Source organism: Megalops cyprinoides, chromosome 22, assembly GCF_013368585.1.
Source record: "Megalops cyprinoides isolate fMegCyp1 chromosome 22, fMegCyp1.pri, whole genome shotgun sequence".
NCBI lineage: Eukaryota > Metazoa > Chordata > Actinopteri > Elopiformes > Megalopidae > Megalops > Megalops cyprinoides.
In genome coordinates this window covers 9,696,369-9,717,970 of record NC_050604.1, presented here as the reverse complement: position 1 = coordinate 9,717,970, position 21,602 = coordinate 9,696,369, and the positions used below count along the sequence as shown (strand labels likewise).

Here is a 21,602-nt window from a genome sequence, read left to right as displayed (position 1 = left end):
TTCACTGCTAACCCATGTAGCCTCTTAGCTGTGCCTCACATACAGGGAGCAGCTGTGTCGGAGCCCTGGTGACTCTCAGTGTTTGAGTCTATCCCCACTTTGCCTCACGTATGGCATAGCAGCATAGTGGTCAAGGAACTAGATTTCTAACTAAGAGACCCTCATTAACTGAGATAAGCAGTAACGTTGTATCCTTCAGAGAAGGGCTAACATTAAAACTGTGCTGCCCAACTCAGAGCGGTTCTATCATCACTCTAATCACTCATCCACTCTCATTTTAATAATATTAAGAGCAATAAGGATAAAAAATAACTGCTATAATTACAATGGTAGTAGTAGCAACAGTAATGGATTCCATTTATATTATGCCCTTTTGCCTCCTTGTGGATTTCACATGTAAAGCAATACATTTTTCTGCTTCTGTACATAAGCAGAAACCAGGGGTCATGTTACCACATGCAAAGCAAGCTCGTGGTGGTATCAGCTTATAGAATGTCACCTATTTATGAGCTGCTGAAAGAGGAATTGCTGAAAGAAATTTTTCCATTTACAATGTATAGGGCAAGTGACCATAACAACTGTAATTTTTCCATCTTTGAGCGACACCATATTGAGGCTGAACTACTTCTTCCTGTGAGTACTTTTAAAACTCAGAGAAAGATCAATGCAAAATAATCCAATATCTGTCAGAAGACAATGCAGCTGGAGTGGAGAGAGACGAGGCTGTTCAGACAAATAACACGGTGGATTATTCAAATGGCTAGATTATGAGAGTCTGCTTGGTCAGTTTGGTCAGTACAGCACGTGAATATGTGCTGCCACCTGCTGGCTGCCATTATGTTTGCTTACCAAAGTTTATCACGAACACATCTCTTTCCATATACAGTTTAGCTGAGTGTTTAAGTACACCACACAAAGCAAAGCTATGACAGCACACCCGGTCTTGGAATTCACACCAAAGCGACATATTCTCAGAATATGGAGCAGTTAGTCTGCTCTGAATGCATCACTTGTCATTGTTGAAGCCATAAGTATCCTAATTTGCTGGATTGCTATAAAGATTCTTGAAGGGGTGTGGCCAGAAACAGAAAATCCACAGTAAGGAAGGAAGGAATGGAGCACAGGAGATGGTCACAACAGAGCATCTACACCAAAACCCTCCAGTCCATGGCTGAGCATTCTGAACTCTGGTACAAAAACTAGCAAAAAGAGACCCTTTTCACAATGTTTTCACAAATGAATGTCACAACAGCTCCACTCTCTGGTCAAACAGAGTACCACATGAAAAAATGAATATCATAGTTCATAAAGCTTCAAATAACACCTGCAAGATATGCCAACTGTACATGTATTTAACAATACAGTGACAATAGAACTGCTTTGTTTTCGGTTTTCAGGCACAGTTACAGTTACAATCAGTTACACAAATTTCAAAACAGCATGTCTAACTACCCAAGATGTTTGCAGAGATGAAGCAGTATCATTTCTAAACACAGGGCATTAAGAACTCAGAAGATCTCTTAACAAGTGATGCAGTCAAGACTGAATAAGACTACGTTTGACACAACTGGAGTAAAAAATAATAATACAAATCCCACCCCTAATTCCCAAAAAATGCTGCCAGTGGAATCCCAGCTCCGGGGTCACAAACCCAAAACCTTTTGGCGATGTGGGTGCGACGTGACCCCTGCCTCCTTAAACTAATGACTGATCGTTCTGTGTAATCAACCGGACACAATGGGGCTGGCTCCACGGAAACAGACAAACACAAATGAGGAAAGCAATTTATGGAGAAGTAACAAGTACTAAAAGAACGGGACTGTGATGGGAAAATCAATACAGACCCTTTTAAACAGAAGCAAGTGAAAAATGTTAATCACATCTTACAAGAACAAGAAGGCCTCTCTCTCTCTCTCTCTCCCTTGTGTACATCTCCAGGATAATACACACGGATAAACCTCTTTAGATCACCCAGAAAACCTTTCTGAGTTTTGGCATAGACTGGACAGGTGGTCATCATAGCCATATAAATCGCTATCTGTCATACACTATGGTACGCAATAATATTAAGGGTGTGTCCTCAAATGACTGAAACACATTTACAAAGTTTCTGAATATAGCTGTGAGAGCACTTTGATTTTAGCAGTTTGATTTCATTCTTTGATTCTATTCTTTCATTCCAATTCATGTTTTATTTAACATACTATTATGTCTTACATGCAATCACACCTTGCCAGTAATGAAAAAAGATCAATTTATTTTATTTATTTATTTATTTTTTTTTTTAAAAATCAGATCTGGATCACATGTGGACGATTATCCAGGGTGTACGTTGCTGTTTATGGCCAGACTTTGCAACAAACTTCACAGTCATCTCACGAGAGGAACAAGGTTTATCTGAGAGAGTAGAATGAGAAGATGACTACTGTGGGAATGCCAGCAGTTCCCACCAACCTCATAAAAATCCTCCCGTTTGAGATACTCCCACGTCCTGTTTGAGTGCATGCTTCCCGAGCAGCTTAATGCAGCTTTGCCCTCTCACTCCGTTTCAGCCCACCGCTTCTCTCCCCATTGTGAGGGCTCTTCGAGATAACGGCATTACCTGACTTTGAATATTAACACTCACAATGTGGCTTTATCAGTGGCCTGGCCAAGACAGGCCAGGTACTGAGCACTCATGAAGTTCGTCCTTACTGGCTGAAAACTGTCGGCAGTTGTCCCTTATTGGTTGAGTGCTGCCAGTTATTGTGTTATTCCCTGGTGAATGTTTTGTACCGTTTCCTTGTAGCGACGCAGATTTCTTAAAATAATGTGCCTACATTGCAGGCTTCAAGGGTTTTGACCTATTAAAACACTAGACTCATACATTCACATATGCACTGGTATATTCAGTAGGTCCATTTTGCTGGGGAAGAGCATTGTTTTGCTGCCCTTCAGCTAAGTATTCAGAGTTCAGTAAATACACAGCTGCATAAATGCATATTACGTAAAATGTTAGTTATGTAAGTTGCTCTAGGTGACGTCACGTGATACAGCTATAAATACCTGAATACCTAAATACTTAAAATCTTTCTATAATCACATTTGAGCACGTTTCTGCTGAGAACGGATGTGAGATATGAATGAAAGGTATAGGGTGCATTCAGAGAAAAATATGCAGATTTAAAATGTCCAAAAAGTCCAGCAGGATGGGAAATAAATTTCCATTACGTCGCATTTTTCTCCAGCCCATTGACTGGCCTTTACTATATAATGGCTATCCCCATTTAGCACTTACAGTTGGCATAATTATATCTATATACACAGTTATAGTCAACAGTCTTTAAAAGGCCTTCCACTTTGTGAAGCTCAACCCACAAACAATATCACTGCAATGTACCACACATAGCAGAAGGTAGCATACGGTAATAATGTAATACCTAAAACCACTGCACTATAATAACTGTAATAATGTTAAATACAAGCACAAACCATCAATCTACAACAAAGCTAGACTCATTGGAATGGCCACTGACTGATCAAAAGCAACACATTATAATAGATTTATTCTGTATTCACATCAATAGGGTCAATTCAAAAATACAATGAAAATAATCTAACCCCAGGTGTTTCCCTGGTTCTCAAATATTCTCAAAGCTTCTCAAGTATCATTTGGTAAAAGAATTGTTGCTCGCTGATCCAGAAATTTGTGGAAATTTTTGAATTTTTGTGTTGCACTTGTAATCATGTAATGCACTTTAGTGATACCAGCCAGCAGCTTGCATGGAAAAAGACCATTTATATCCTCCAGACAGCCAACATCACGTTGCTCCAAAGCACAGGAGCTGCTACAGCACTGGTGAATGTCTCGAAAAAGCATTCTGCCCCAGTGATTTGCCTAACAATGTCAAGCACAACCCAAGATGGAAAGGACAGATATTAAAATACATCAGCATGTAAAAGCCAGATAAGGTCATGGATGGCCTGTGGCATTTTTTGGAGGGATAGAAGGCATTTAAAGCAGAGTGGAGGCAGAACTCGCAGGGTCCCGTTAAGGACACGTCAGAGCCCATGCGAGAGTACCTTTGGCGGCGGGCGACGCCCACCCTCGAACCCGGCGCACCAGGACACAGCCGAGGAGAGCCTTTTTGGAGATCCAGCGGCTCCGGCGAAATTGCTGCAGGTCCTCCCTCCACTTGACCCTCTGCTTTGCCGGGGCGGGCGAGGACGCCATCCACTGCAGGTCAAAGCGCGCACACATGCACAGTCACATCGGTCTCCTTTCAGAAACAGGCTGAGCTACACTTACATTCAGCCATCTGGCGCACCAGTGCACACAATAAGGCCAAAGGCACAACAGTGCACACAGAAAATGCCACTCCATATCTGAATGTGTGTCAATATGCCATGCACTGCTGTAACAACTGGCACCACACTGAATACAGACTGAAATTCTAAACTTTATTCTGTACGGTTCTGACACATAATAAAAATGAAAACTCACTCTATTCTCTACTGTATAAACTTACTGTACTCAAGTATATTATTTTATGAGCTTATTCTATTTCAAAGCTGAATCATATAGTTACATACAGTACTATCACACAGTTGCAACCATCTTGTCGAATGTCTGCTCACAGTGTACAGGATTACAGTCTATCTATAGAACGAATATGCCACATTGACTCAGAGCTCAGATCAGCAGCATGGTTTCTTCTCTCTAAGGCAGCTGCTTCACAGGTTGCATGCAGGGTGATACAGAAGGATAAACAGACATCGGTGCTGATGTACAGCCATTCATGCCTTTGCTTCCCCTTAAACTGCATCTTCAGTCCCAACAGCTTGGGAACTTTAGCGCCGCGCTGCTATTTATAGCCGTTCTCATGGCAGAGAGAGCAGGCTGCTGCCCTCGACTGAAACACTCCCCTGCGCTCAAACGCGTCCCAGAGAGGGGCTTACCTTGCAGGTGCGTCTGGGCGCGACGAGACGTCTGGCTGCGACGGAGGAGGGGCGCGGAGGGGGGGAGAGAGCGCGGAAGCGATAGCGGTTGATGGGTGACCGCTGCTCTGCCCTTTTTCCCCAGGATCGGCAGGAGGGCGGCGCGCGGCGTGCCGTTCGGAGGGGGGAAACGAGGGGAGAACTTAACCGGCGGAGCGGACGGAACGCCGGCGACCTTCACCTCGGTCGGCGGCGCCAGCCAATCCCAGCGGCTCCCTGGGGGGTGGTTTTTTTTTTTTACCGGCTCGGCATCACCGCCGCGATCGTCATCGGCCTGCCTCGCGCCGGCGAGCCAATGACAGCATCGCCGTGTCCACCTGTCTGAATCAGTGCCGCTTCACACTTGGCTCCGCCGGCCTAAAATTAGAACACCCCCCCCCCCCCTTCCTTCTCTCTCCACACACACACACACACACACACACACACACACACACACACACACACACACACACTGAGCTAAAGCCTGGTGACCGGCCACTGCTACAGCAAAGCAAGGACTTCACAGTCCACAGAATTCTACCCCTGCTTTACTAAATATAGTAGATTACATTAAATTCTCAGCTACAGCCTGCTGAATTTTTAGTTATTTTTTCATGAGAAATTAATAATAGGCGTCTATCTCCCGATCAGGGGGAAATACAACACTGTCCTCATAAATGCCTAATTACTTCAATTACTTAATTGCTACCCCGACCTGCATGCAAAAGCCCAGTCACAGTCAGACGGATGAATGCGCAGAACTACACTCTCTCTCTCACGCAGGACTTAGAGGCAGAAAATAAGAGGAACACGCACAAACTGAAAATGTTCATTGTGCCTGTCCATGAAAAGAAAGCTGTCCTGGCTCTGATCCGATCAATAGGACCACAGTCTGCAGATGAGCGATTTAACAGTCAAAGAAGCTGTAATGAACCTCCCAAAGAAGTGCATGTTAACAAGGCTCTGCGTGGCAGGTTGGTCCTAACCAACGGTTGTCCAAATGATACACGTCCAACTGCCCGTTCTGTTGATGTCCAGCCAAGGGTTGCCGTGGTGATGTCCTTCCCCCATTGATCTTAATGACCAACTGCCCAGTGACATCACTGTATCACATTCATCCCTTACCTCCACCAAACTCTCAAGCATAATTAGACACCTGCTAGTGCTACAACTGAGTCGATAGCACTGCAATCAACCAGAGATTGATGCAACCCCACTCCATCGCTTTTCTGTCTAACCACGACTCTGAGATGGCTATGTTCTGGCATCACCATTGTGCAGTTCTCAATCATTTCAGTCACAACACATCAAGGTACATTAAACCACTTCAATTATAACAAAGGAGGCTGGATATGGGTTTTTAGCAGTTTCAAAACCAGGGCTTGCACATTAGACCCATGAAAGTATGAAGAAAACACCTTCTTACGGGCAATCTTTATTTGGTGAGGGGGCAAAGATTTCAGGGTATGATGTAAACAGCTGGCGAGCGGTGTCCCTCACTAAAAATTTGGCAAGCTTTAAGCAATCAAGAAAGAACAATCCAAGATAAGTTCAGGATGATGAACAGTCTTCCCTGTGCGACCTCACTCCCCTGACAGCATTGTGTACTTGCCCAAGTCTTCACAGACTCTTTATCTGTTTAACGAAACACTGAGATAAATGCCCAGAGGACAAAGTTTCCCTGGAGACCCCCTTCTCAGCCCAGCACCACTGTTTCAGACCCAGCGCGTAGGACGCTTCCGATAAATAATGCAGCGGACGAGCTGAACAAAACCGAGGAACTGAATGTACCGGAGAGAGTGTCTGTTAAAGGCACTGATGTCACAGTCTCTTCTATGTGAACAGTACTGGAGGCAGACCATCTCACTCTGTGCATCTCAGAGCATCGCTGTCAAGCGAAATAAAAAGGCGTCTCCCAGGAGGAGCTTTCCAAAACTGTTTTACAAAATACAGCAGAGGCAAGAATGTGAGGCACATACTCATGTAAATCAACGAACCACTTGTGGATAACCTTAGCTTAAAAAAATCAGTATGCAGCTGTGAAAGAGTAAGGTCAAATCAACTGCTGAAACTCAGCAGCCTTTATTTAACATTACGACTGGTTGCAGATGAGTTTCAATTTTGCTTTTGGAGAGTATTTAAACAATAAGACCGCAGCTGTGTAGGCTGACCAAAACTGTTGCTTTTTTTGCTATAACATAGGGAAAAAAAACCAATAAAACACAAAAAAATCCACCAATACAATGAAACAATTCAGGCCCTGGCTGATTAGTTTACTTGTTGCAGGTAAAATCAACATCACCCTACAAAAAAATCAGCCAATCACTCAAATCAAAGACTAGGTTTTCAAAGACTAAGGATTCATTTAGACATAAAACACCTGAAAAGTCATAGACAGAGCCTCACTGATAACTTGAATGTTGCACGATGAGTATTGTGCAATCAGTTAGCATTCTACAGTTGCATCAAATTGGTTATACTCACACACACTGACAGCTTGAAAGAGGTCTTTCCATTCTCAGTTGTGAATAGGAGCTTTTTTGTGCCCCCAGGTGGGTACTACACATAAGTGGTAGTTGAGATGAGTTGCCTCACCTCACTGCAAAGCACTTACAGAGCTGCGAAATGCACTACATAAATGCAATTTTTAAAAAATTATACTATATCCGTCCTCACCTCACCAAACGTGAAAGTAGGATAACAACCGACCTGGAAACATTAATGTACATTAACTGACTAATAGACTCTGATTCAGAGCTACTGAGAGATATGCCACAGGCACTTAGCGATGAATTAAAACTCACTCTCTGGAACACAGTCACTGCGCTTCTCTAAAATCAGGCCCTGCTCCACTGACACACTGGCAGACAGAGCAGTGCATTACACAGAAGACCTGGCTCCCTTAATCACGGTTGATTAAACAAATCAACGGTTGAAAGGAACATGCACCATGAGCTGCATGCCAATAACCATGACGCATGCAACAGTGAACAATTAACACCCCACAATAATACCTAATGCTGATAACAGAAATATCCCAGAATGATGATGAAGAAAAAATATACAGAAACAATATAATTCCTCATAGTAAAAGTTAACAGGACTTAATTAAATAACTTTTGATTCCAATATGACTACAGTCTATCAAGGCATAAATTGCTGTGTGCATGTCAGAAGTATATAAATGTACTTGCTCTCACCTGTTCTTACCATGATGTCATGGTAATTTGACTTGTCCGTGAGCAGTTAGCCAATGGGGAGTTGCCTAGAGGGGGATTCTGGGCCTACAGTCAGCAGTTACCGGGAAGACTGGGTTTGACCAACGGCCTCCAAAACCCGGTGCCAGTGCGCAGCCGTTCCTCAGTTGTTTTTCATATCGCTCTCCATCACCTGTTTCTGGAGCAGCAGGGGCTACCTGGTTCCCACTGACATTTAAACCAGCCACTTGCTTTAAGCCAACACAGGTGACAGCCAGCACCAACGCCTCAGTGGAGTCCGGGCCACGTGAGCGAAACGGTCCCCAAATAACGGGCCGTCTCTTCGTCACTCTAGCGGCAGGTGTGCCCTCAGCAGATGGCGCACACGTTTTCTGCTCTTGCTCCCAGCAGGGGGTACAAAAAAATATCTAAAAGTTGGCTCTGAAAGCGAATGAACCAGGTGGAATAACCAAGAAATAAATAGGAAGCGCTCCACAGCAATTAATCCCTGTTTATCTCTGATCTGCCGCTCACGGGGAGAGAGTACCCTGGCAGAATGCGCTGTTCTTAAACCCTCCCCCCTCCCCGGGGCTGTGCTCTCTCTTATCTGCGCACCGCAGAGTAGAGCCGAAAAAGGTACCCTCGCTGGAAGCCGACCGCAACAGTAAACCTGAACAGAATACTAAAAACAGTACTCACACCATTCCCTCGGCTACAGGAAGACCGTATCGTAACAGTTCTGATCAGTCTGATGGGGTCCTGGCATCTCTGGAATTCTAACAACCGAATCCCGTCCAAGTGAAGCAGCCCAGAGCTGCAGTGGCTTCAGGCACTTGCTGTCCCCCATTTTACCCACTGTTTGAAGAGTTCAGTCCTGCCTCCCTGGGGGAGCTTTGCACATTGCAGTTATTTTTACCTCAGCATTGTTCACCTTTAAAACTAATACATAGTTTAATATTTTTTTACTGGTGCAGTGGGGGAAAAAGTACAACCAAGACAGTGGTAAAAATAGCAGCAACTCATCATGAGCCAATAAGGTGGACTGGTTTTGTTTTTAACAGTATTAAAGCAGGCAAGGGACGTCACAATGAGCTAGACGCATTGCCTATTCAGATTAAATGAATCCCATTACTACCCCCATCACTGTGCAATATAAATAGAGTGTTACGCAGGCGGTGACACAAACAGGGCTGACTCAACAAAGAAACTTTCAGGAAGTTGTATTTAAAAAGTGAGATGAATCAAACTGGGGTTAACAGTCAGAGGATTATGTACTTCTGTGTCATTAAAACCAAGATGTTGTCACTGAAACTCAACTGTCTCTTTCTGTCTAAAAGTATAGTACATAGCACTCCTGTAAAAACACCTCGGGAGAGCAAATGCTATCATCATCATATGTATTATGTTAACGTCTAAGTAAGTCTAAGTACATACACCTTAGACTGATGGAAACAATAAAGATGAATCGCCTCAGGCTCCAGGCATGTTGACGGAGACAGCAGAGAGTGTTGAGCAGAGCCCTGGGGGTGAGCACTTGTTAAACTGCTACTTGAGTGGCTCAGTTAATAAGGCACTGGTCTTGAGAAAAGGGTAACCTCTACAGCCCAGGTTCAAAACCGCCCATGCCAGCTGCTAACAATGACTGGGATACCACAACAGCAAAACAAATTGACTTCCATCTGCCAGAGTAAACCAGAACTTTTTTTTTCCTCTTTTACCCCTTTCTCATATGGATAAAAGAAAACAAACTTTCACAATGTGACAATTTTCTCTTTTTTTCGCAAACTAAAGAGTTCTATACACACAATACCAGTGTGGCTCCATTATTATTTTTTGTTTTATTTTTTTCCATATTGGCCAGGGTGTTCTCGTCTCACCAATCTCAGGCACCCTGCAGCTGATCAGATGCCTGCAAGCTGCTAAGCTGACAGACTCTAATGAGCGACCACTTTGTCTAGGGGCACAATGCAACTCGTGGTGTGAAAAAATAGCCAGTAGCCACTTGCAAGTGTGTCAAAGGATGGTATTCATCTTTCTTCAGTTGTCGAGAAGTTGTCGCAGTGAGATGGGCCCAATGAACAACTGGCACCTCCGGAAACATTTACTCTGTAAATGTGTGTTAATTAACTGGCTTCAATCCCCTGAACTTCACCACAATGGATTCCCATGCATTTCATTGCAGGGTCACTTCCTCCATTCCTCATTTTTCTCACCTGTGTCTACTTCTTTATTTATGCGCTTTATACTGCATTTCAAATGCACCTTTCAGTTGGCTTTTGAAGAACCTCGCTGTGACTCTAAAGGTGTCCAGTCAAAACCAGACTGCAGAGTATGGCATTCTCACTTCTTTGGTCCTCTAAATCTGAATGCACACTATTCACCCAACACCCCCGCCCCCACCCCCGCTTGCCAGTTAAACAGTGCTCACACGGACAGTCATTTCCTTTCACACACACAGAGAATACTGTTTTTAGACCCTTCTTTTCAGTGCAGTTTAGTACCAGTGGTACTGTTTTTGTAGATGGCGCATACCTTCAGAAAATGCATGCCATAGTGACCAGTAGAACATCTCTGCACTGCTGTAAATTTGTATTAAAGGCTACCCAGTCAGCAAGACAGCAATAATTGCATTTTCAAATAAACATATGGTGAAGTAAATTTGATTGTCTCGCATTAAACATATATTAATCATTCAGAGTGAAGCTAGAATCCTCACAATTTATAGCAGAGATTAAACTAATAAAACCCGTTCATGCGGTGTAGACAACAGACCATTCAAGAAATTACTGGACAGCTCTTATTTTACACAGCCTTGCCAAACAGCTGACATGGCATGTAGACATACATATTACATATGAAATCTATTATTCATGAAACTGAGTGATTTTGATATGACAGAGCACAGCAGAACAGACAGATCTGGCTGAATTATACTTGTTCTAAATTCATATAGAGCCACATCACACATAAATGTGTGTATGTGTTCTAACACCAGCTACTGTAAACAGCACACACACGGTAAATATTTGAACAAAAGCTTAAAGATGAAGAGGGACTGTTAGATTTGCCCAGTTTCAAGGATATTGTAAAAACAATGTCATTTGTAGTAATATAATGCAAAGTGAAATGTGCTCTGCATAAACTGCTGCTGGTAAGGAACCCAGAAAGGACATAAAAATCCTTTCTCTGTCCTGGAAATAACAGAGATCCACACTGGCTGGAGCTGTCCGTGGTGCTGACATCTCATTTCACGCTTCAAGAGAAAATCAAAACAGCATTCAAAAGCTACATACATATTTCCCTTAACGACACCACAGCTGCTCTTGATCAAGTTTAAAATCAAATGCCACGTCCGAAATTCCTGGGTAGGATCTTGACGAAATCTTGCACCAATGAGAACACACACGTAAAAAATACCAACTCGGACAGAGCAGGACACTTTGAATGCAGCAGACAGTGGCTGTCTAGAACACCTGAAGAGACGTTTTGTTCAAGGTGAGCCGAGTGCACAGATTCAGGCAAAGGTGAGGACGGAACACGTGTGTTCATCACCGGTGACTTCACAGCACATCATTCTATCTGCCAAACACAGCAGAGATGAATCCACACATTCATAGAGGAGGTGGAGATATTTTTCACCATACACTAGCTCCTACTGTGTGTGCCATCTGAAAACACACGGACCAAAAATCTTGACAAATACACCAAGGATTAATACGCATTTATCTCTGTGAACGGTTTCATACAGCAAAACTGATGAGAATTAGGGGTGTGATGGCACATTCATAAGGCAAACTGCACACAGGACAATGGAAGATGCATGGAAGATTGAGAAAAAGTCAGGACTATGTCAACATATCAAGTCATGTTAAAAATGAGAAATTCTGAGTATGTAAAATACATTACTCAGGCTACTGCAGAGGGTGATCACAAATTGAGTTGAGATTATCAGACAACACAAGGACTTGTAAGGAACTCCCCCCAAAGAGCGACAATTTGTTCTGTCAGAAATGGTCTGTGATCCTTTCCACTCACATTGCAACGTAAACTGTGCTGTGAGCTTGAAGGCACAAAAGAACAAAGACAGCATGTTCTTCCATTTACATTGATTTGTAAAGCCTGCCCTGTCAGGGTTAATCTGTATGGATTACAGAGCACAGGGTTAAACTGGAGCTAGGGGCAGCACTGAAGTATGGTGCTTGAGGAGCTGAACTTGTAACCTGATGGCTGAAGGTTACAATCCCAGTTGGGAGACTGCCGTTACGCCCCTGAGGAAGGAATTTAGCTTGCTTTGCTTCAGTAAGTATCCAAACGTACATGAGGATAACATATTAAATAACAACCCATGTCCACAATGGTATATACTAAGCAGACAAAGCATGCCCAATTAAAGGCTTTCCCTGCAGTTTCAATCTGCCTTTATTATAATCGACCTCTCACCTCTGACCCTGAGTCAGAGAACACTGTTACATCACAGTTATATTACAGCTATCCATGATTTACCCATGATTCCATACTACTCCAACTCCACTACCAGTGAAAGAATCCCAGAGGTCAGAGAAACTCTGATTTACAGTATTTGTTGACATGCAAGTGGTGCGTGTACACGAATGTATGAAAGGGTTTTTTTTTTTTTTTTTTTTAAGCCGATCCTTACAGTGAGACAGGAGGAAGACATCAGTCAAAGCCCTTCTTCCTTTTGAAGATTTTTCCATCCAGCAAATGACAAATGCCTCTTTTTATCTCTGCTAATTCTCCATGTCAGGTGGGTTTGATGTTCTATAAACCAAGATAAGTAATTGTTGATGAATAATTATTGCATCTTTCCACTGTAGTTAATAAATCCCTGCAATGTGGTTAAATAGAGTTAGTGGGATACATTTCCAAATTGAGATACACGGGTGTTTTTTGTTTTGTTTTGGACAGCTCGTATTTGCCTTGTGCACCCTATTATTCTCTGGGACACCTTACTACAAAACTTAAATAGCAAAAAGCAGGCAATGCATCAACAAGGCATGAACTGTTACGAGGAGCACTCTTGTCATTTCAACCATTATCACACTTGATATAAAGTAATATTCAGCGTTTCCGTTAACGTCAACCTTTTTATAGCAGTTGGTTCTGAACAAGTTGAAAAACCAGTTAGGAGTTCTGGCTGCTTTACAAGATTTGGAATGGATTTGGAATTTTCGACTGTTTTGTTTAAGACAAGCAAATGTTAGATTTTTCGCAACGAGAAGGCAAAAGTACTAAAGAGATGCAAAGTTGATTCAATACGCAAGCATCATTGTTGTAAGATTCAACTAACATGCAAAACACTGATGGAAGCATGCGCTCCGCACGTTAGACAAACATCGCATCTTTTTAAAACGGGATAGGAATTTATAACAAAACAGCATGCTCTCTCTGTCCTACCGCCCGCTGAATCTTCGTCCTGTCGTCTGGAGACACGTTCTACCCTTTTCTTATTCATTTTTATGCCTGGGAAGCTTTTCGATTGAAAAACTCTCGGAGTTCCGGGCAGTTATCTCATCTACAAACATGCGCGGCTCGTACACTCTCACTTGCCAACTCTGGCGCGTTCCTGTAAAACGGGAACGAGCAAAGACAATCCCTCGCCTCTCAAGAGAGCACGATTTTCATCAGTTGATGGTATAAGTTCACACAACAATGGTACATGCTTCAGAGACTAAAACCCAGAGAAGAGTTGGTTAGAATGAATAAATACATGGGGATCGTGAGAAAGCACAGAATCATTCATCATGGAGACAGCAGTGTATATTAGTAGCAGAAATGCAGTGATTACAAGGCTTTAAGGACAGAAGCTGGGGGATGTGTATTGACCTTGAGAATGAGATGCACCATTCATGCATTGTCACCAGCTGGCTGCTAACTACACACATACAGTACCACAGTCATTTTTTAGTTGCAGTACACCAAATGTAAACGTAAAAAATGCATGACCAGGGCATAAGTCAAGGATGGTGTTGTCTGTTTCCATGCCATACCTTTGAAAATCCATCACATGTGCTTTGCTTGTGTGCAAGCATTCAAAGCAGTGAATGTGTAATTGAACAGCATGGCCATGACTAATTCATCACCTGTGAAGGAGAGAGCTGCAGGATGATCACAGTGACACATCCAGCTGGCAGCAGGCAAGACTGCCTTCAGGTCATGTTCATGCCCCATATCATGTGATTAGGTCATGTGACTTGTAGAGGTCATCCAAACAGCCATTTTGTGCAGGTGCCATCAATTTAAAAAAAGGATTGCCTTGCAATGAGCTTGGGAAAGGGGCAATACTTAATACTTGTCTTACAGCATGTAGGCTCCAAACATGTTGTATACACAAACCTTGCACAACCTTTCATCTGTGTGAATTAGCTTCTTTTAATAATAAATGACAACACGGAAATGAAACTTTCTGAAATATAATTTTGGAGTTCATATACTGGAGTGAGGTACATGTTCTTTGAACAATGGATGCCTACAGAGCTGTGGAAGATTGAGCAGAGAAGAGAGTCATTGTGTGTAACTTGAGCACTTGAGACAACTGTAGAACTACTACAGTTTGCTTTTTAATACCATTTCACAAAGCACTCACAAGTGTTGCAAGTGGTGTTTGGCTCATGACATAAATACTGTTTTTTAAAATAACACAAACCAACACTAAAAAAAAGAATTTTGTTTCCTAGAAGTGTTAACAAGAAGAACATTGAGTTTATATGATGGGCAATTTTGATCTACGTTAATCGCACATGAATACATGCATAAACATAGTGCTCAGTGCTACAATTCCATTTTATCTGCCCCATTTTACTCCCAAGGATAATTCACATGATAATGACACATATGAAAATTTCAGTGTCCTTCAACAATGCCAAAGGCATACGTGTAAGAGAAACATAGCAATGTAATGTTCAGGATGTTGTATTACGATCACATGTGAGCCTGAGCAAATCCCCTACTGAAATATTCAAAGGGATTTCATCCCAGGAAATCACTTCACCTTGGAAATGGAAAATTGCCATCTGAGACAAAAGTGCTATAGAACGGATGTCATTTGCCATAGTTCCCAGAATGCATTTAGACGTCCCTCTTGACTTCCACATGTAAATGCTTTTGCAATAATAGCATGGTAACATGACAGTTTGAAATCTGTTACTGCATAGTTTGACTGTCTCAGTAAAACGCAGTTTCTGAACAGTAAAAGTAAGCATTCTCGAGTCATTAAGTCCTTGGACAGCGGTCTGTGGGTTTTCCACTGATGTTGTGTTGAATATTAAAGAGACAGAAGGCAGCAGCTGATTGCTGATGCAGTGATTGGGGCCCCCGGCTCTCCGATTGTGCGCTGCACTCTCTGTCTGTGGCCACAGCGGTGTATTCCCTTACGGGCTGAAACACAAGGTCCTCGCGCGAAACACTAGACAGGCGATCGGTCCCGATAAGGATAGTAGAAGGCAGTAGCTCACGTAGCTGTTGAGCTGCAGGAGGGGCCCCACTCGAAGAGCACTTCAGAGATGGGACAGTGGTTCACTCAGATCCACTAGGAGGAATTCACGGTGTTTCACCATAAGAATCAAGGCAGCATTTTACAGCTCAGAACAGAGAGGTGATACTAGAATAAAAATGTAACACCACTGCAAGTTAAATTGCACTGACCTTTAAGCATGTGGCTTATTACACAGACAAATTGAATAGAGCAACAATCACTGTACACTGGAACTTGTTGGTATCAGAGGTGTAAAAAAACATGTTACCAGATTCTAAATGGATGGGCTTCTTACATGTTGAACTATAAATTTACCCCATACCGCCACCCCCCCCAAAAAAAAATACTGGCACCTTCAAATGTAACTGTTATTTTGTATATGTTCCTTGTTTGGTTGTACCAAGCAGAGAGACTTAGCATAATGCATTTTATCACACATAGTATAGGTGTTGACCTCTCTGATATTGGAGTAGTTACCTTTGATATAATAACCCTTTTTGCCAGCAATACACAGAGATAAACCTGTGCTAAACTGCCAAATAAACAATGATACAGCAGTGGCGAAGGTGACATTGCGGGACCTTGATGGGGGGAGAGGTGGCGCAGAACAGCGTGGGACTCTCCGTGTCACAGATGGTGTAATACGATTTGGGTCAGTCGACCCTGGGTGTAGCAGCAGGAAGAAAACCAGTCCAACAGACTGTTTCAGAATGTCACTGCTTCTGTTAGTCAGCTCATTTAGCTCCTGTACAGTGATCCACATCTAATGCTATTCGACCTCCTGCATAGCAGCTCTAAGGGAGAACAGAGCACCAGCAGAAGGCACCAATGATCATCTTTCAATATCAAAAAAAAATGTAGTGTATCACAGAGAGTGCTCATCTTAATGCATTGACCTTTGACCTTTGCTCAAGTGTTGCCAGCTGCCAATCACAGTAAGTTATATCACTGTGTGACGCTTCATCAGTCATCAGTGTGAACACCATAACACCACACCATGAGACTGAAGGAAAAATTAAAAAAACACAAGCTAAAACTTACTTTCGGCTCTTTCAGGCCTGTAGAAAATTAAAATCTGGGACTGAAGTAACATTTTCACATGAGGCAAATGGTCTTGGAGACAGTTTATTGTGTAAAAAATAAAAAAGACTAGCCCACAGTTTATGCACAGGGCAACAGGTCATGCAGCTTCACATAAAAAAAATCTGAGCACATGATATTAATGAGGACTGCGTGATACAAAAATACATCATTAACGTGTTTTCTTACAATGAAGTGTAATCCTCCACTCGCATTTACTCATATTCACACTCTTAATTACTGTGACTTCAATGCATAACAGAATATAGGGTGTTTCACACTCCTGGAAACTCTTCACAATTGTTCAGAGCCTAAAATTTAAATATTCACATAGCAAAGGAAAACAGGATGCATTTTTACAAGAGGGAACAATCACTACACAGTAGTCTCATGTTTCCAATGGCCAGTCTTTATATTGCCATTTCTGTCTGGGTTGAGTAAAAGAGCAGCATTCTGCGTGCTGTCCTTCAATAGTCCGTTCTGATTGGACAGATTCAGGCCGTACGACTTGGGCTGCCCCTCCAGTTCTGCATCTGCGGGCTCCTTCGAGCTCCCTTTGCTTGTGCTCGAAACTCCTTCCTCATCCCCCTCTAGTCCTCCTTCACTTCTGCTGCTGTTGCTCCCCCCACCACTCTCCCTGCCCTCATCCGCATTCAGGCTAGGCTGTGATTGGGCGGTGCTGACGTCGCTGCTGGCGTCCAGTTGGTTCTGGCTCCGCTGGCGCCCCCTGTGGGCCAGGTGAGCGGCCCGGCGGCCACGCGGGTGACCGTCGTGGCGGCCCCTCACGGGGCAGTTCTGCTCGCTGCCCTCCACGCTGGTGGAGGCGTCGTAGGCGTACTCCCGCAGCACGGCCAGGCGGCTGGAGCGGTGGGCGCGGGTGCGGCTCTTCTGCGGGCGCCCCGCCGCGTTCCCGTTGGGCCGCACTTGCGCCTCGACCGCCGCCGCGTGCATCTGGGCCTCGCTGTCCGGCGACTGCTCCGTAGCGCTGCCGTCCGGTGCGAAAGGGGTGGGCGTGGGGGCGGCGCCGTCACCGGGGGCGGGGCGCGGCTCACGCTGCGCAGCCTCCGCCTGCAGATTGGTCAGCTTGCACCCCTGGCTCCTGAGGCTGGAGGCGCTCCTGTTGGTGCAGGATGACTCGGCGCTGCTGCCCGGGTGTTTGGGCCCCTCCCCGTTCCCGGGAGGGAAGACGGGAGGTGGGGGAGGGGCGTTCACCTGCTGGGAATAGTCCCGCCCCTGGCGGCAGCAGGCCGACGCCCACAAGCGACGCATGTCTTGCCGGTTGGCGCAGTGGTGCGCGATCAGGAAGGCCCCCAGGCCCAGCGCCAGCGCGCCGAACAGGCAGGAGAAGAGCAGGCCGAGCGGGGGCCCCTGGGACGCAGCCAGGGCCCCGCACACCCACAGCCCCACGGACAGCAGCAGCGCCAGGGCAACGCCCAGCAGCTGGGCCGGGAAGGTGTGCTCGTTCTCCAGCTCCGACGGAGGGACGTCGCCCTGGGAGAAGGGGTCGTGGGCGCCGGCCCCGCCGGCCAGGTGCAGCTGCTCCTCGGTCGGCTCCTTCAGCTCGTGCCGGCGCTCTGGGTGGCGGCTCAGCTGCAGCAGGATACAGAGGAAGTACATGCAGTCCACGAAGACAATGAAGCCCACCGGGCCGTAGAATGCCCCCAGACTGGGCTCCCAGGCCATCCAGCAGCTGGAAAAGACAGTGAGAACCAGACCGTTACAGAAATCTGCTCAGGCCAATCTACAGGCTACTTATGTAATACCTGATCACTTTGCACCTGATCAGTCAACACTTGCTTACAGGAGAAATGAAGAGTTTGCCAGCTAATTGAAAATAATTTCAGGAGTGTGTTTAGATTTACAGAGGGGTTCAAGATTTTTTTATTGCTCTTCGTCCCTGTTATGCAACCCAGTGTGGAACCAACAACTTAGCATTATGCTCATCTCACAGAGACAACCTTTTGTGCAGGAGCACTGAAGCCAGATGACCACAGCCCTCTGCTACGCTCATATGCAGCTAACAGCTGTTTCTCTCACTACAAGACATACAGTGCACCACAGATGAGGCAGGCACCAACTGGGGCACAGGTACTACTCCACTGATGTAATACGAGCAAATTGCAGGTCTGGCCTGATGAACCATATGGTGCCAGAGAGCATTGAGATGAAGAAACCTGTCCCAATCCCTGGAAGAACAAAGACATTTTGCTCTGCCGCTGTGGTCTTCCCTTTCACTGTCGACAGATGACAAGGCAGATGATGAACACGGTCCATAGGACTCAGCCTGCACTCAAAACGAGCATCACGCCGACTGAGCCACTCCCACAGCCAAGACTGCCTTGCCAAAAATGGTGACCACCTAAATTTATCATTTATAATGAACTCAAGATTCTGTTTGCAAAGTACCCCATTGTACAGTGACTGTTCTTTGCTTCTGTGAGCTCAAGAGCACCTATGTGATTGATGTGACTGTGTTGTATGATTTTAAAAGTAAGTGCTTATTTATTCAAAATTATAGCTGTTAAAGTTGGAAAGTATAATGGAAGATATCATTTATCATCTAAACAAAACATCCACAAGAAAAAGACAATTCATTCAACAGTACTTTTCTAGACCTATAAAAAAGCTGAAAAGTTCTTAAGTATGATATGCTACACTATCTTATGCATAATGCATGGTACCTTTTCTCCACTCTCTCTAAAGATTAACTCAGAAGACTTCAGACAGCCAAAACAAACAACAATAACAAAAAACAGCATTATGCAACTTATCTCATATGTAACAACTTACTGCCAAAACTTCAACACAAGCTTTAAGTCGAGAGCCACACTAAGGTGTTTACTTCTTTAGAAAAGTATTTTTTCCTCAAATGCCTGTTGGTTTGCAGACCAAACACATGCAGCTAGAATGCTAATACATAGGAGCAGTCTAGCAACTGAGAGTGAGTAAATTATGATCCTGTCATTTGCTAACATGATGCTCTTTTCGACTAAGTGGCTTACATATTTACATACTGTATATTTATACAGCTGGATGTTAACTAAGGCAACTCACATACAGCACAGCCACAGAGTTATTTCAGGCATCGACATTAACAGAGGTAAAGAGATAATCATGTAGCCCGCTGCACTCACTATGGAGCGTTAATCTGGCTTCCGTAATTCTTGATGTTGGCAGCAGCAGTTATACCACAGACGATGATGGGTATCCCGCCACCAATCAAATAGAACCTGTGAAAAGAAAGAAAAGTCAGTGCTCACCTGAGCTTTATTCTCCTCTTACGGATGCAAAAGGAACTAACTGTATTATCTACACTAGTGCACTGCATGCTCATTCCCTAGAGCATAATTTACATATATTCCACTGTACATGTCATCCATTTATAGAACTGGACATTTACTGAAGTAATTCACTTCAATTGCATTGACAATGGGTACAACAGTACCCTGTCTGGGATTTCAACATAAAACATTATGGTTCCATGTCCAGTTCCTTAACCAAATATATGCACAGCAGACCCACACAGCCATGATGACTGTCTGGGTCAGAAGCAGAACCTACAGAAAAATAGTTAATTCACAGTAACCCAGAGACAACACTACCATGGAGAGCTGCATCAAAATCGCTTAGGTTAACTGCTCACAAAGTCTTACAGCATCATTACTTACAGAGTTAAATCATGCACTACCTCATTCAGTGCAGATAAATATTAGGTGGCATGCTCTAAAACAATTTTTTTATTGAAATAGAGTTTCAATTCAAATGTACTGTCACTGTACTTGCCGCACTCTCTCTTTAATATCTCTTTTTAATATAATGCTGCTCTTACTTAGGAGGTGAGAGCACAGTACACGAGACCCTGAGTTGATCTTGATGTGAGTCATACGCTGCTAAACCAGCACTTCCCTGGGCTCATCCAGCAGGCACATGTGTGCACTGGTTTCCACTCCAGCTGAGCTCTCAGTTAATATGCCTGTACACAATCATGAGCATTGTGTGTCTTCTACATTCACAGGCATTTACAAACAACACTATCACCCCCAACATAGTTCATTAATGACTTAATTTGCCCTTTACTCAAATGATGGGTCATAAGCCATTGATGGGCGACTTGCTTGCTTTCAAGAACAGAGCTAGAAGAGTGGACCTGTTCATGCTTCCCAGATTATCGCCATTAACCACATGAGTCCACAAACTGGTACCAGAATGGTATCACTTAGCTTTGTAATTTCTGGTGCCTTCTGGTATACACTGTCTCACCTCAGCATTGGCCTGGGTGGGGGCGGGGGCTCATCCAGGTCCTCGAAACGCTTGGCCTTGCGGGTCACCTGTTTGTAGATGTTGCGGGCGGTCACGCCCACCCAGAGAACCGTGGCCATAGAAGAGTAGTGCAGGACGATACCCACCTGAAGAGAGACAAACAGAGGCTTTTACAATCACTGCTGCAGCATACAGTAAAGCATACTCAAGCCTGCCTGACAGAGATACAGATAGGAGCAGTCTCCCAATCAGACCCAACTACAGTAAAGGCTGGTGTTGATTTTGGCCAATGACAGTACATATAATTTATTCATGACAGCCTCAAGGCTTGTTCTACGGGGGCTCTGTGATATTTTGAACAGTAGTCCAAGAGTCATCTGACTGGCATTAAATTTAGTATGTTTTCCTCAACATGAATGTATATTAACTAACGCTTTCATGAATGGATGCTGTTATATTGGCACACACAATACCAAGACCTATGTAAATTAATACAGTGTCTTTAATTATATTTGGAAAAAATGCAATCTGTTGCAAATAAATATGAATTTTATTCCAAAAGATTTTGTGAAATGTTGAGAGAAACAAGAGAACCACAAGCAATGAAAAAAAAAAAC

At 43.9% G+C, this 21,602-nt stretch overlaps 2 protein-coding genes across 5 annotated transcripts in view; both read right to left on the bottom strand.

The window, feature by feature from the left end:
- Positions 1–13,719, bottom strand: part of LOC118769475 (Kv channel-interacting protein 4) — a 105,329-nt gene extending 91,610 nt beyond the window's left edge. The window contains exons 1-2 of one of the 4 annotated variants that reach the window (XM_036516587.1): positions 4,939–5,291; positions 4,063–4,216 (exon numbers count right to left, since the gene is read on the bottom strand). In XM_036516587.1, coding sequence (XP_036372480.1) covers positions 4,063–4,213 — 151 coding nt within the window. In that variant the 5' untranslated portion in view covers positions 4,214–4,216; positions 4,939–5,291. Of the gene's footprint in view, positions 1–4,062; positions 4,217–4,572; positions 4,644–4,938; positions 5,292–8,156; positions 8,203–13,568 lie in introns of those variants that run through there. The other 3 variants (XM_036516589.1, XM_036516586.1, XM_036516593.1) reach the window with 3 other exon arrangements.
- Positions 13,720–16,881: 3,162 nt separating this feature from the next.
- LOC118769672 (adhesion G protein-coupled receptor A3-like) overlaps positions 16,882–21,602 on the bottom strand; it is a 39,849-nt gene continuing 35,128 nt past the window's right edge. The window contains exons 17-19 of the mRNA XM_036516891.1: positions 20,986–21,131; positions 19,860–19,955; positions 16,882–18,415 (exon numbers count right to left, since the gene is read on the bottom strand). Of these exons, the coding sequence (XP_036372784.1) occupies positions 17,101–18,415; positions 19,860–19,955; positions 20,986–21,131 (1,557 nt within the window). The 3' untranslated portion in view covers positions 16,882–17,100. The remainder of the gene's footprint in view (positions 18,416–19,859; positions 19,956–20,985; positions 21,132–21,602) is intronic.